At 39.8% G+C, this 16,794-nt stretch overlaps 1 protein-coding gene across 1 annotated transcript; it reads left to right on the top strand.

Annotated features, from left to right (window-relative positions):
• Positions 1 to 7,157: 7,157 nt before the first annotated feature.
• LOC113030914 (golgin subfamily A member 6-like protein 6) lies at positions 7,158 to 15,066 on the top strand. The gene is made up of 4 exons (XM_026182709.1): positions 7,158 to 7,270; positions 9,336 to 10,817; positions 14,108 to 14,129; positions 15,023 to 15,066. The coding sequence occupies exons 1-4, from the start codon at positions 7,265 to 7,267 to the stop codon at positions 15,064 to 15,066; spliced, it is 1,554 nt and encodes a 517-aa protein (XP_026038494.1). The 5' UTR covers positions 7,158 to 7,264.
• The last annotated feature ends 1,728 nt before the right edge of the window (positions 15,067 to 16,794 follow it).

The raw sequence follows: 16,794 nt of genomic DNA, 5'->3' as shown, positions 1-16,794 counted from the left end.
TATAGCTGGATAGCGTAGTGGTTAAACTACACGCCTTTGGAACAGAGGATCGCAAGTTCGATTCCTGCCTGGGGCGTCTGTATCCAGTAAGGGTCCTAAGGCTAGACCCCCTATGCTAAGCAAGCCTACCGCAGACATGAGCGAGACAGATAAATATGAAGGCATGCCGGCTCGGACGTCGCCCGGATCAACAAGGTCCGCGTCAGGTGTTGAGGAACCAGGGCACCCTGACGAAAAGTGGGCTACTGGAACAAGAAGGCATCGGTGGGCAAGGGACCGGTGGTCCCCGTGGTAATCGGAGCACTAGGTGCGGTGACTCCCAAGCTAGGCGAGTGGCTCCAGCAGATCCCGGGAATAACATCGGAGATCTCTGTCCAGAAGAGCGCAGTCCTGGGAACAGCTAAGATACTGCGCAGGACCCTCAAGCTCCCAGGCCTCTGGTAGAGGACCCGAGCTTGAAGGATAAACCGCCCGCAGGGGCGTGCTGGGTGTTTTTTTTTTTTTTATACATATATATATATATATATATAAAGCAACAGACTTTTTTACTGGTTAAATAAAGACCTTTTAAATTAGTGAGACACAATTTCGTCTCCAGCTCACAGGTTATCTGTGGTTTGTGAGTTATACCAGGCAGAAGAGCACCTCTGATTTCAGGCTTTAGCCAAAGAATTCAGAGCCATACACAGTGAAGATATAACACTAACAAGATAATCAATCTCTGTTGGAGTAGAATTGATGTAGTGTCAGAAGGGGCCGAAATGCCAGTACGTGGGGTGGACCCAAAAGCAGACTCAAGGGACAGACAAGTTTGTGAGAAAACAAAGCTTTATTTAACTTGGGGTTTGTGATGCTGAATATTTAGCTGAAGCAAGAGCCTCTGGCATGGATTCAACTGAAAGCAGAGAGAGAGGACAGTTAATACTGAGCGGAGAATGGTTGACAGAAGGTGAGTCATGGCAAAGGTGGAGGATCAATGGAGGAAATATATCTTTAAACTTAGTTACAACACTTTCAGAAAGACGTCTATATAAGTGACGGTTGGAGTCGAAAGGGACCATCATTCTGAAGGAGGAGTCCCGTTGTGCTTGGTTAGCCTGTATGACTTCAGAGGCAGCTGATGGCAGTCCCAAAGGAATGAAACTCTGACTCAAAGACTCAGTGGGATTTTTGCAAACCATCAGACGACTTAGCTCTACTGACACTGTAGAAAGCGGAAGTGGGACACTGCGGACACTTTGAGAAATGTTGCATGAAGGTTGAGGTTTTGAATTGTCTGAGTAGGGTATACAAGGGTAAAAGTCACAAATCACAATCATAAATATCACACAAAAATAACAATAATTACAGTCTGATCATAAAAGACAACAATTTTAAACAACTGCCCTTCTGGCTAATCATCTGAACAGTTTTGTCTGCATTGGCCTCTGCCCCTAGACTTAGTAGGCTGGGCCATCTGGACTGTTTTCTGTTTTTTTTGTTTTGTTTTGGGTTTTTTTATTTTACGTTGGCTGTTTTTCTGGGACATCTCAAGTCAAGTTGGCTTTATTGTCACTTCAACCATATACAGTTTAACAGTACACAGTGAGGCGAAACAACGTTCCTCCAACATAATTTAACAGAAAAACTCTAAACTAGCTAACTAAGAGGCCTAGTTAGCTGGCTAGCAGAGACAAGACAGACTGACCTAACATAAATTACAACATAAATTAACAAAAAACTATCTAACTATCTAAGGATGACTTTTTTTTGTTATCAGACCAATTCAAATTCATCTGATTCAAGATTCAAGATTCAAGACTATTTATTTGTCATGTGCATAGTTTTACAACTATAACACACAGTGATTGATGTCCTGATTTAACACACGGATGGCCTGAGGATAGAAGCTCCTCTTGAGCCTCTCCGTTTTTGCTCAGATGGTGTGGAAACTTCTGCCTGATTGCAAAGGTTGGAACAGTTTATTGCTGGGATGAGACGGGTCCTTCAATATCTGGGCTGCTCTGGACCAGCTCTCCTGGTGTAAATGTCCTGTAGGGAGGAGAGAGCAGCCATGCAGAAGTGTTCTGCTGTACGGATCACTCTCTGAAGAGCTTTTTGCTCCTTAACATAGCTGTTCCCATACCAGGATGCAATGTCCTGTGTGAGGATGCTCTCCACAGCGCTTGTATAGAAAGGAGGAGATTTGGACACCAAGATACTTGAAGCATGGCACCCTCTCCACTGGAGCTCCGTTGATGACAATGGGCTTGTAGTCTCTGTCCTTACTCCTTCTGAAGTCCAACACCAGTTCCTTGGTCTTGCCAACATTCAGCTGGAGGTGGTTATCCTGGCACCACGATGCCAGATTCTTCACTTCAGCCATGTAGGCCGCTTCATCGTTGTTGGAGATGGCACCCAACACCACTGTGTCGTCAGCAAACTTCACAATGGTATTGTAGCCATGGGTAGCCACACAGTCTGAAGTATAGAGGGAGTAGAGTAGAGGCGAGAGTGGTGCTTTATGGTGATGCTGACGGAAACGCACCTACCCACCCTCACCACCTGAGTTCTGCCAGTGAGGAAGTCCAACACCCATACACACAGACAGCTGTTGAGTCCCTCAGCTTTGTGAACAGTCTACTGGGCACTATTGTGTTGAACGCTGAACTGGTGGTGTGCAGAACATGGGCGATGATGTACTCAGTGGATCTGTGGTGTTTGGGATGGAGGATGAGATGATGTTCTTCAGTAGCCCCTCAAACACCTTCATTACCACTGAAGTCAGTGCAACTGGCGGTAGTCGTTCAGGCATGAGGGCTTGTTGTTCTTGGGCACAGGGAGGATGGTGGATGTCTAGAAGTATGTGGGGACCACAGACTTTGCCAAGGACTCGTTGAAGATGGAAGTGAACACACCTGCTAGTTTGTCAGTACAGCAACGCAGCAGACGGCCGGTGATGCCATCTGGCCCCACCACTTTCCTTGTGCTCACTGTTGGGTCTCTCTAGCACAGGCCCACCGCTGGAACGAGACAATTTAACTACACAGCAAAAGCACTGAACACCAAGTAGGCAAAGTTCTTCGTGTTACTCATGCATGAGGGAGACCTGCCTGGAGCCAAGTGTTGTTCCACCCACTTGACCTCCGTCAGACTCTCAGCCAGGTTCCCCATAGCACTCCTTTTATTGAGCTCACATGAATATACATAGGCTCATTAACATATGACGTCTACATACACACAAAGAGTACCTAGCCTGTGCGTTGTGTAAGTATGTGTGTGTGCGTGTGTGTGTGTGGGGTCAAGATGTGACCCTGTGAAGACTCCCCAAAGCTAGTGCCAGGAGTCTAGCGGTCCATCTAAACAAAAGGCACTTAGCCTCGATTCGATTCAATTCAATTCAATTTGAATCTGGGAAATTTTACCTCAGTCAGAAATATTAAAATTCTGATCAGTATATTAACATATTTTTGTATCTATAAAAAGGAAGCTGACACTTTCCAGACTTTATCAAAGGTGTAAGCATCACAGCAGATGCCTTTGTGTCAAAGTAGCTGAAGATAAAACACAGAAAAACATGAAGGTGATTTTCCTGGCCTGGGATTTTATAAAAATATTCTGCAGTACATCAAAAACGAAAGAAAACCATTAATCAACATGTGAACATTACCTCTGAAGTTACAGCGGTTTTATTAGAGACATGGCTAAGCGTTTTGCATTTTGTATAATTTTAAAAAGTTTAAATTTGTTCAGAAGTCTATTGAACGGCAGAAACTAGGTTTTCTTTTCAGAAGTAAGTAAAAGGAAAAAAAACATCGGCTGACAGCGCTGTAAGAACGGTAGTCTTGTGCGTAACAAGCAAGCGAATAATACAGAAAACAGATTTCGGGGATAGACGGGAAACTGTTCTTGAAGTACACTGAGAAAGAGAGAGAGCTGTGCATGAAGTGTGTGGTGGAAGCAAAACAACAAAAGTAAGAGGGAGTCCATGACGATGACAATGTTTATGTGAAGCTTAGTTTGGATCTTCTTTTGCTGCTGGTTCGGTTAATATTGTTTGGAGAGAGATAAAACTAACAGCTTTAGAATCAGCGCAAAAAGGGCGTAAACACAAAGCGCAGGCCCGCTGAAACATCAGAATCAGTGAGCTGTCGGCTTTCAGCCCCGACCGTGTCCGTGCCGTGAGAAAGGCGACATCTCACTGATTCTGATCTGCGGGTCCACGCTTTGTGTTTACGTCTTTGTGCAGAAGTCTGTACCTGCTCTCATTTACTGTTTTAAATGTCTGGTGGTTGTCAAAATTTTGTGACATTTCACCTGAGATTCTGGAATTTTGGGCAAAATACATTTATATTAAAAAAATCGATTCAGGATTTTAATGAATCGATATCACGCTATCCAAGCCAGAATTGATTTTAATCGATGAATCGATTATTAAAATCCACCCCTACTTTATAGTCCGTGATTGTGCGTAGTCCGTGCCACATGCTCCGCGTGTCGCCCTGGTGGAAGCGAGACTCCACGCGCTCCTGATACCAGCGTTTGGCATCCCTCACCACGTGCCGCACGCCGTATGAAGCAGTTTTGTAGGCACTCATATTGCCAGACGCGAGACCTGCGTTGTAGGTGGCGGTCCTGGCGTTCACTGCAGTGCGGATCGATCTGTCTGTTTCTGGTTCGGGAATGTCACGGCTCTTGCAGTGCGGATGATCTCCTCCATTAGCATGCTAATGAAGCTTACTGCTACTTCCATAAACCCATTGATGTCAAGTGCACATGCCCTGAACATGTCCCAGTCTACGTCATTGAGCGCGTCCTGTAGTTTAGACAAAGCCATACCTGTGTCTGCTTGGGGTGGGTTGTAGACCAACTCACGGGACAGGTAAAAAGGGCGACACTTAATGCTCAGGTATTCCAGATGTGGAGAGCAGCCGCTGGAGAGCGTAGATATGCTCCTGGTGTCACACCACTTTCTCTTTACCATAAGACACAATCCTCCACCTTTGGTTTTGTTTGACTCTGCCGTTCTGTTCAGATCAATCAGATGCAGTTACAGCACGGTCCAGCATGGCGGGGGTCAGCCATGTCTCAGTGAAGCACAGAATGTTGCAGTCCCTCATGTCTCTTTGAAAGGTGACTCTTGCCCTCAGATTATCTAGTTTGTTCTCCAATGATTGAACATTACTAGCAGGATATTGGTCAGAGGTGCACAGTCTGTTCCGAACGCCAGCGCGTTTCCTCCCGGCGCTTCTTTGTTCTTCGCCTCGGGTGAGCGTCCTGTCCACGCCACGTAGTATCTCAGTCAGCCAGGACCAGTCGGGTTTAAAACTGCTCAAGATTACATGTGCAAATTGTTATCGATGTTGAGAAGTGATCTGCTGTCGTAAACTATAAATCTAGAAGATTTTGCAATGTATAACAAAGCAATAAATAAGTTAACAACTAAAAAGGTGCATAGTCTGTGCACAGTTGTCCGGAAGGCATTTGGATGTGGCTGTGCCATCTGAGAAGCCATCTCTTAAGGGGGATAAATAAAGCTGCAGTTTACATTTTGTTTCCAAAATTCTGCAGTGCTAAGTCCTGTTGCTCTTAAATTTCTTTTCACCTGTTTATCAGGAGTGGGGCCAGTGGAGGTTTGCCCAGTGCCCAGTGCCCAAAGTAATGTCAGTACATCCAAGCTTTTAATGCTACATGGTTGTACTCTCTCCCGCACTCCATATTATCCATTGTTGATCCACACATGTCTGTTGCTGCCACGGACGTCACACGCTTGTACGTCATTGTCATGTGACACTGTCACAAACAAAATCGCAGTTTAGTAACGCAGTAAAGCAGTAACACAGCGTGCTCACGGGAAAGTAACAGTAATCGAATTACTTTTTTGCAATAGTAATCTCTTATTTTACTTGTTACTTAAGAAAAAGTAATTGGATTACTGCCCATCTCTGCCTGCAAGACAAAACAGAGAAACATAGAACATACAATTTTGCTATGATGTGTGTGTCCACTCAAGACCAGCACCCACCATCCCCAATACAAATGGTTGTAGTAGTACCCGAGCAGATGGGCCCCTAGACTTTAGCCCCAACACCAGTAATCCACTAAATCTCTAATGAATAAAAAAATGACAAGACAAAGTAGTCTGTGTCTGAGATAAACTAATGCACAACCCACCTAAACTATCTCAAACGTCACCAACACTGCCGAGAAAGAGACTGAGGCCCAGACTCCTGACAAGAAACATCTGTAATATATTTTGTGACGAACCAATAAGTTGCTATGTATTTTATTTTCAACTTTCATAAATTTATAATCTCACTCTTTCTCTGTTTTTCCCTCTGTGCACTGAGCAGAGGAGGAGGATGAGGCAGTGCCTGCAAGACCATTAAAAGTATGGCAGCTTTTCCTTATCTTGTCTACAGTTGTAACCTTTCAGCCGTTCAAGTTGTTCTGAATAGTTCATATTTCTGACATATGCAATTAAAACTGAAATATTTTCACATGGCTTTTTTTTCTGTAAAATCGGAGACACTTAAAATACAGCCCAATCCCCAAAAGTGAGGACACTGTATAAAATGTGTAAGTCATTTAAACCACTCTATGACTGTCTTAGAAACAGTGAAGTCATATTAAGTTATATTTATAAAATATTTTAAGAATAATGCAATTGCAAAGAATTTGTGGTTTTGATATACCACTTTGTAAATACCAACATGGTCTCCTCTGAACCTGTAGAACTGTGGTTTTCCTGTATTGTCAGATACAAGTATATGGTGTATGTAAATGTTGTTAAATACCGTATTCCCTTTTAATGCGGGTTTCAAGTCAAGGTTTTATTAGTTTGAACAAATTCTGTACATAATCACACTGCACACTACTTTTCACAAGCGATTCCTACTAAAAAAGCTAGCAGATGTTATTTGTATCTTTAAAATGTTGGAATACGGAAGCATAGTAAGCACACAAGTCTGTGTGTTTTGCATACATGGAGAATGGCTCTATGCAGCCAAGTATGGACCCCACCCTTATCAGCTGAGACCAGACTCAGGGAGCATGACGTTTTTGCAGCCAAACATTACCTATTATCCAATTAGACACACTTATTGGATGCCATGTTTATCTGATAATCAAAGTGGTGGTGTGGACAGAGAAGATATACAATGTTTAGGTCAGATTAGTCCTCACTTGCTACACTACCTCAGAACTGCCGTCAAAGTGAACCAGCACAGGACTCTCAGATGACCTGCTACACAGCTTTGTTTTTAAATTTACAAGGCAAAAGAACATGGAGGTAGGATGAATTATAGTTTTTCTACTCATCCAAGGTTTGAAGTGGGGACTGGGGGCAGGGAACTGACATAGGATAGATAGAAGGCATAAAAACAATACTTTTGATTTGGTTCAATACATTGACTCAGTTTTACTAATATGTTGTAATTTTATTAGTTTTACATTCAGGATGTATTTATATTTATTATTATTATATATTATTTATATACATATACTTAAAATATTTATAAGCTTTCACAGAGAGAAAGTAATACCTAATACAGTTATTTATCCAATAGTAGACTCACACTTGTTTGATAAACTCTGTATAGTAGCCAACACATTAATGTGTTGCAAAAAGATTCCTAGAAATGTTTAGAGCACAGGTCATCACTGGAATATCTATCTATATATTCCAGTTTGTTTGTTTTTTTAATGAACAGTATAACAGAGTCAACCTGTTATAAAAAAGGCCAGTCTTCAGCAATTAAATATGTTTTAAGAAACGTTTTAAACTTAGAAAGAAAAGAGGCCTGCTTAACGTGGAAGGGCAGATCATTCCAAAACTTTGGAGCAGTTACAGCAAAAGCACAGTTACCTCTAAATTTACGCTTAGTTTTTTTTCACCTCAGACTTGTGAGTCTGTGTCATAATGGTAAAATTTGGTCTGGAGATATCTACTACAAATGCAGTTTTGAATACATTGCCAGGTGTGTTTCTCAGTCAGTTAGCAGAATTTGAACTTGAACTTAAACATATGTTAATCCAACTAATGAGTTATATGTTGAAAACAAAGTTATGCTTGGTTAATTAATAGTTTTTAATGTTATTTTCACTTGTTAAATGAAAATGATAATCCCCCCCCCCATGTAAAATCTTTAGTCATCAGGGTAATTCAATGCAAATTGGCTATGTTTACATTTAAAGTCTGAACATATCCAGTTACCTCTTGTTAAACCAAGATAATCTCATTGTAATTCTATTCCAAACAACTATATAACATGTTTGCAGCTTATGCATTTGTGTTATTATTATTATTATTGAGAAAAAATATAACAACAACAACAACAATAATAACAACAATAACAACAATAACAATAACAACAATAACAATAATAACAATAATAACAATAATAACAATAATAACAACAATAACAATAACAATAACAACAACAACAATACATTTTATTTATAAGCACCTTTAAAGACCCTCAAGGTCACCTTACATACAAGATATTTATTAAAAAAAAAAAAAAGTACAAGTATAAACAAGGTAAAAATGCAATTACAAAACTCAACTTTTCTTAAACACCTCTAATGCAAAAAACAAAAATACAAGCTATCTTCATTTCAAAATCTACTTGAATATGATTTTAAAAAGCATTAAACAACAATCATACAGAGTAACACATGCAGTGAAATGTTTGTGTCCAAGCTGTGGACAGGCTGCAGACGTAGCCGCGCTATGGTCTTGCAAGGAAACAGTCACATTCTTTAGAACACTGAGTTATATTGGCTCTTCTTAAAACATTTTTTCTACATTTGCTATAGAACAGACCTCAGATAACCCAACTACATTATTACATTGTTGCCAAAAAAATACTGTAAATGTGATATAAACAATTATGTCATTTATCCATCTTCTCTGTGGCTGGGTCGTGGGGGCAGCAGTCTAAGCAGAGAACCCCAGGCCTCCAGGGCCTCCGCCCTGTGGGACACACAAACCACCCGAACTGGCTTCTTTCAATGTGCAGGATTAGCAGCCACCCTTCAGAAAAAGCTAATGTCATGCTTGTATCTGTGATCTTGTTCTTTCAATCACTACCCAAAGCTTATGACCATAGGTGAGGGTAGGGATGTAGAGCAAACAGTAAATTGAGATCTTCGCTTTTATATTTAGCTCTCTGTTCACCATGATGGACTGGTACAGAATCCACATGACTGCAGTTGTGGCCCCAATCCATCTGTCAATTTCTGGTTATCCCTCTTTTACTTGTTATCTTCCAACACAGTATGAGTTTAGAATGTCTTGTCATTTGTTAGTTATGGTTTGGCCACTTTGTTTATTCATTTATTTTTACCAACAGAACAAAGACAGCAGGATGACAACAGAATGGAACTCAACAATGGAAAACAGAAAGCAATCAGATAGCAAACAAACAAGAACTGACATGAAAACCCAAAAAGAAACTTTAAAAAGACAAAGGCAACTGATATGTCAAGCAATGGAGGAGATCGAACAACTCTGGAGACAGACAGAAAGAAAGACAAATGAAATTGACTTCTTAAAGACAAAGACAGAGGGGCAACAGGAAGACATTGAGAGACTGACATCTGAAAAAAATAAACATCACCTACTATTAAAGCAATTTAACTTCCAAATAAAAAATATAACTGAGAAACTCAAACAAAGCAAAAATTCAGTTGCTAAGGAAAAAACAAACTTTCTGAAAACGTGGACTAAAATATATCAAGAAAAGGATACTCTGGACAGAAGACGTCAATACTTCATCAACGAGCGACACAAGCTAGACACTATAAAAGCTAGTAAGACAGAATCACCAATAAGGGAGGAACCCAAAGAGCCCCTTAATGAGCAGGTAAAGCGGGAACTGGATATACTGGAGAATGCAACTGAGAAAAACAGGGAAATAATGCTTGAAGTAAAGAAAGTTAAAGAAAAAATGGAGAAAACTAAAGCAAACATACAGCAAGCATTAAAAAGAAATAAAAAGGACATTTCAAAAAACAGTGAACAAATTAACCACATTAAACATATTATGTATGTAAAGATCAACATGGTCAAGCACAGATGGGCAAGCATTATAAAACAGGCTGAAATGAAGAAAATTCACATGTATAAAGAAGGACAGAGAGAAAGAAACGATGGAAAAGCCACATTTGACACAGTGAAGAGAAAACTGTGTAGAATCCAGGAAGAGATGGAGAAACTTTGGGATGTGCTGGAAGACAGTGAACAACAACTGGAAGTGACTCAAAGTGCAAAGCAGCAGCTAATGGCAGAGAACAATCACATGAACATCAAGATGAATATTGATTATCAAAAGCAACAAGATTCAGATCTAAGCTTTAAAGTGACACACATCCAGCCTGAAAGAGATGATTTAAAGAGAGTTGAAATGAAACTAAAGACAGGAAGGGAAAATGTAGAAAAAGACAAACCAAATACTTACATGCAGAATTTGATCTCTGAGGAAGAAGAAAACAATGAAGTGCTTTGTAACAAGGGTGAAGAAACAAAGCAGAGCATGAGGGACTTTACAGAAGTAAAGGCTCAAACGAAATGGACAAATTTTCGAGAAAAGCAAAAAAGAAGGGAGCTTGAGCGTTTGCTGGAGAAGATAAGGAAAGAGAGGGATGAGTTAGAAATCATGAAGACAAAAATACAGCGACAAAAGGAAAGGGTTGAACAAAAACTGGAAAATACTGTCACTGAGATAAAAGGTAAAATAGAAAAAACTGGTGCAGAAATGAACAACACTTGGGAGAAAATGCAGAGAACCCAAAGGGAGATTAGTAAGAACCAGGAAGAAGCCAAGAACTATATGGTAAGTATTTATTCTTTCCTTTTAGGTATTTCTTGTCAGGATCCCCTGATTTTTATTGAACCTGCTTTTAGTTGATAGACATTCAGTATTTGATAACGATTCCTTTATTTACCGACTGGAATTGTTGGAAGAAATACTCCATTAAGTACTCCAATAAAACTGTAAAAAAGTAGTAAGATGCCTGATATAACAGTTTGGGTTTAACTGAGCTTGAAATTGTAATTTGCGTATACATAATTTTTTAATATTCTGACAATTGAAAGGGTATGGTTACTGATATCCACATACTGTAGTTGCTGTTGTCAATAAGTTGTGGAAATTATTCTAGCCATCCTAAAGATGATAAGAACTATCCCCAGGCTATGCAAAGTTAACATTTCTGACTTTTTCTCCAATGTTTCCCACTTGGTTCAAGCATGGAATGTTAATTACATAAGTAATTTTACTGTATAAACCTAACAAACTGAAATGCAAAAGAATGTGTAAAAATAATCAGTTATGCATTGGGAACGGTGGATTTTGGAGTCAGTGGCGAAAATACCGCCTACCACCAGATGTGTTTTTTTGTTTTGGGGTGGGGGGTGCCCTTTAAACATGGAAAAGATAGACATACACCAGTGGCAGGCAATAGAGAAAGAAAGGTGAAGAATGATTGAGTGCACTTAAGTCTGCTATAGTAAAGTAAATTATGTCATCAGACGGTGGGCACAAATGTCCATGCAGACATCAGTGTGCCTGTGTGTAATCAAAGCTAAGTCTGCTACCAGAATGGCATCACACTGTGCTGATAAGATGCTGATAATGTTATATTTAATTTAATGAAAAAAAAGAACAGTAAACATTTACAGTTAAGCATGAATAACTTCTGCTCATAGTAGTAAACTCATTCCATGTCATCTTGATCCTTATCCATGTAAGGCTACGTCCACACTTACATGGGTATTTTTGAAAACTGAGATTTTCCATTTTTAAAAAAAAAATCCCATCCACACGTAAAAGCCAAAAACAAAGGAAAACGCTGCTAGGAACATGCCAAAGCAGCAGGTGGCGCTATATTCCTATCCGTGTAGAAATGTTGGCCAATCAGAAGTCAGCCTGGGTGGGAAAGAGTAAACAAAGATGGCGAATAGAAGCAGAACTGAGTCCTATGTGTGGAGGGACAGCAAATGTGTAAGCATTTAAACACTGCAGAGTAAAATTAACAGTAATGGTATTTTGTGTAAGTCCACCATTGTAGAAACTCATTTCATCGAAACAATAACGTGGCGCACAGTATGACGTCAAAAAATGCGCACACCTTTGATGCTGCGTTTTCTCCTTTTTTCTCGTCCACGTAAACGCAAAAACTGAGGTTTCAAAAATATCCACCCTGGCTGGAGTTTTTAAAAATCTCTGTTTTCAGTGACCGAAAACACCGTTTGCATGTGGACGAAAGGTGCAAATGCATAGAAAAATCTGTGTTTTCAAAAATACCCGGGTACCTGTGGATGTAGCCTAAGTGAGATAGAAGATTTCTACATTTATTGCAACTGCCAGGCTCAGGAGCATAGCAGTCTGTGTAAGATCTAGGGTTGGGTGATTGGACGAATATATCAACTATAGGCTGAGCCCACTGGCGATTTATTTATTTGCCCATGAGTAAGTTTGCTAATAATGATGGAGCAAATAGAATCAGTCAAAAAAAAAATATTAAGAGTACTGGTTTAAAAGCACCCTCTGTCATCTGTGAGCAAATGCACCCTCCTGAGAGTGTGCCCAAATGCTTGTTGATGGAGCTGCAGAAGCTGGTGATAGCCTTGTGTGGTGGCGCAAATGAGGGATAACCAGGGAAGGTGACAACGCCACCTGAGAGGAGAGTTACACCCCAGGAAAGATTTTTTTATAGCCAGTGTAGATGTTACACTATCTACCTAAGCCCACAGGCTAGTTATTAACAGCAGAGGTGAGGCAGATCAGTTTTACAAATCAAAATTTATTAAGAAAAACTACTAAAAAGCATAGAACTGAAATCAGAGTTCTTAGGGTAGCAGGGCCAAGACTGCAAGACTGTTAATTAAAACAATTAACAAACAATGATTAAAACCACAAGGCTCGCTGCCACCCTAGTAAAATAACTCGATAAAGTAACTAAACAAAATAGTTGAGACCGGCCACTTGAGGCAACCTACAGAGAGGAGTGCCCAAGGGTACCACCAATTACTCACCAATGTAGTTCCACAGCAAACCTCACCGTCACTCACACTGAAATCTAAATGGTGCGGTCTACCTATGCCTGGTGTGTACACTCTCATGCATCGAGGAGGGGATTCCACCTCATGTGCCTAGCCCCTCAACAAGCGGCCGCACCTCCACTAAAGCAATAAAACTAAGCGTAAAACATTAAACAAATTAGTAAAAGAGATAAATAAAACAAACCATCCCTAAGTTACAGTTCTTTATAAAAGCAAGATTACAATATATAAAACAATTCCAAGTAAAAGATCATAAAGAGTCAGTCGAGGCCAGTCCATAAACATTTGTAAGGCCACAACAAGACAGAACAAAACTGAACAAGAAAGAACGACACAAAACAAGATAGCACAAAACAGCAGCAGTATGGCACAATCCTGTAACAAAAGAGGGAAACAGTCGTCAAGGTCCACCCTACTATATGCCACATTATGACAAATGCAAGAGTCCCTCTTACCATTCTCTAAAGGGTAGTGATGACCCGCTTGAAGCTGAAGCTCTGGTGCGTGTGTCAAAAAAATCAACACACTGCTTCAGAAGCACTGTGTCGAAGCTTGATTCGTTTGGCCAGAGTCACGTGATCGGTGACGTCCGAAGCTTCATTTAGAGCCTAACTGCTTCGGTATCTGATTCAATGGTTTATAAGGAAGCGAATCATTCACGGGATTTGTGGAGTGTTTTGATGGTGACAGCGAACCACTGATCATTCCACTGAGAGATTTGGAGCCAGCGAGGAATTGAGGAGGTTCTGTTGTGTGGGAGAATTTTGAGTTGATTTTTTGTCAATCCGGTGGGTTTTCCAGCTTTGTGTTCTGGCCGTTTGCTTTTGTTTTGTGCGTGTTTATTATATCTGAAAACGGGAAAAAGGTAAAATGTCAAAAATCTGCTTCCATAATATAAATATCATTAAATAACTTTAGAAAAACTTCCACTTGACTCTTTACATGTAATGTTGTAAAAATATATATTTTATTGTTTAATTAATCTGAAAATGTTAGTCTGCCAAATGTGCAGCAATTGAATTTATTTATTCTCTTTATCTGATCGTTTGTGGGGCCCAGGTAGACTGTATAACTGCATCTCTACCAGTTTCTCTGCACTCCAGCCTCCTCTGGGCCATGTGAAGGGATTTTCCTTAAGGCAGGAGAAATTATCTCCACGAAAAGGAACAGGTTCGGCCATCGCACACTAGAACAAATTTTCTTTTTAAATAAAAATGAAAAAGGGTTACCTTAAATGCATAATGTTTTTAATTTGCAAGTTCATAAGCATTTTCCTTTTCCATTTCACAATCAATTCTACCCCCAGGTCAAATATATGTCTGGGGAAATTTCCCTAATATAATATTATTTATAAATACACCTGTCTAGCGATTGATTGCATAAGTGCATGGAGGCAGGACCTCAGAGCAGAAGCATACTCCATAATGTGTTGTACATATTATATGTAACGTGGTATTTTTCAATTATTGTATTTACCAACATCAAGAAGTCACAAGCAAAGGAAGACCACACCATGGTGCATAACAAGGAGAGTTTACTGGTCAAAACTATTTATTAAACAAATAAAACACATTTTTTTAACCACCAAAAAATACACGTTCAAAGCAACACAACGGCGGCCCAATATCAGACAGAATTCCACTCAGTAGAGTGGGCAATCATAATGAAGCAGTTGGTTTTATTTTGTGGATTCAAGCTGCTCTTTGTATTTTTGGCCACCAGATGTCACCAGAGAGGACTGTGTTGAAAAGCTTCGAGTAATGAACCGTTTTTCAATACAAGCTTCAGTGCTTCGGAAAGCTTCATTTGGCCATCACTACTAAAGGGCAATACTAAAATGAGCAGCTTTCCTGAGGAGCTCTGCAGTGCTTAAGCTGCCTAATGCTCTCAGCCACCTTGGATGGGAAAAGACTGCCAAATACCTCCATGTGGTAGTGAAGCGCAGCTGTTTCTTATAAGGTTGCTAATTATCAGCTGGGAAGGTGGATGTTAGTGCTGCAATCGAGGACATCACGTAAAATCCTACCCCAAAATCTGCTTCACTACACTAGCATACTCAGCCAGATGGTGGACACGTACATGCTCATGCAAGTTAGTCGTGTTTGAGTACTTATACTTATACATCTGCACAAGGGGCAGACCGTTTTGGTTACATCCTTAGGTTTACTATTTTCATCTGGTTTAAAGCCAAAGAAATCCCAACTTGGCAACTTTATATTTCTTTAGTGCTGTCAACGTTAAAGTGCCACCATCACGACTAACGCGTTTAACAATTAACCCATCTGGATCGCAGACTGAGTCAAAATCCCTTAAATGTCTCTCTCAACGCATTTCGAGCAGTTTGTCCAAAGTTTATTCATTCTGCACTCCAGATGGGTTAATCGTGATGACCGCATAAATGTTGACAGCCCTAATTTTTTGGGGAAATTAGTTCGTCCATGTTTGGACTTCATCTGTGTTGTAAATGTGCAAATCACTCCATGCATGGCTACATTGCTCTGCCAATCAACAAGTCTGCGTATGCGCGAATATATCGCCCATCGTCGATTATTGGACTGACAATTGTCGGTTGGAAAATTTTTACATATGGCCCAACCCTAGTAAGATCCATAAATGTGAAACAAAAAATTAAAACATAGATGTTTTAAGAAGATCTTTATTGTTGTCTTGGTGTCATCAAAAACAAAAAAAGCTCTTTTTTTCTGTTTTTGTGAAGGAAAAACTGACATCCATGAAAACTTGGGTCAACAAATGGATATTGGCACAATCTACAATCAAACATACTTTTTCAGTGAACGCATCCAAACTTCAAGAATCACAGTATGAAATAGACACAGACTCCCTTGAGGATCAAACATCAGCAATTCCAAAGGACAAAAAAGGGAAAAAAAGTATAACAGATACAACATCATTACAAAATTCTGTAACATTAGATGATCAGCATCAAAATAAAAAAATAAAAGAACAACAGAAGGAGCATTTTGAATCCAAATATTGTTTTGCAGAAGGCAAAAATGGGGAGCAGGACTTTTGCTTACAGATGCGAACTGAAATTCATGAAGAAGTAGTGCATGATAAAACTGAATTACTGATAATTGTAAGAGAAAGGGAAGAAGTGGAAAAACTGATACGTAACCTAAAGCAGCAAGAGGGGGAAATAAAGGAACAAATAAAGTACACTATTGATAACATGAACGAAAAAACTCAAGATATAAAAAGGCTCATTTTGGAAATAAATGACCTGCAGAGGGCAGACACTGTAATTACAGTCGGGGAAACTGAAAATGCCCAGGAAGTATTAACTAAGCTGTTGGAAGAAACTGAACAGAGAAAGATTTTGATGCTGAACACCAAAGTTTTCAAAAATGAAATAATAAAATATGAAGTACAAGAGGGGGACGATGCCAAAAAAATAAAACAAGAGTCTAGCTTGATAAGGCTTAATGTTAACAAGCAAAAACTAATTCAGAAATCAGGAGAAGAGATGAAAAAACATGTTGAACACACCGATGAAGATAAAAAGGACAGAGGAGCCGATATACAAAGACTCAGGGCAGAGATTTACAAAACACAAGAGATTATAAGAACGCTAAGAGGAGGACTTGAGAACCTAGCGGAAAAAAATAACATGGACAAATATCAACAGAATGAAGGCAGTGAAATTGAAGGATTGCTAAAAGACATCAAACAGTTTCAAGAGTTTTTGGAAATTGTAAAAACCAAAATAAAGCAAAGTGAAGTACATA

This window comes from Astatotilapia calliptera, chromosome 10 (assembly GCF_900246225.1).
Source record: "Astatotilapia calliptera chromosome 10, fAstCal1.2, whole genome shotgun sequence".
Taxonomy (NCBI): Eukaryota; Metazoa; Chordata; class Actinopteri; order Cichliformes; family Cichlidae; genus Astatotilapia; species Astatotilapia calliptera.
The sequence above is the reverse complement of the archived record's forward strand: the minus strand, read 5'-3'. Positions and strand labels throughout refer to the sequence as shown.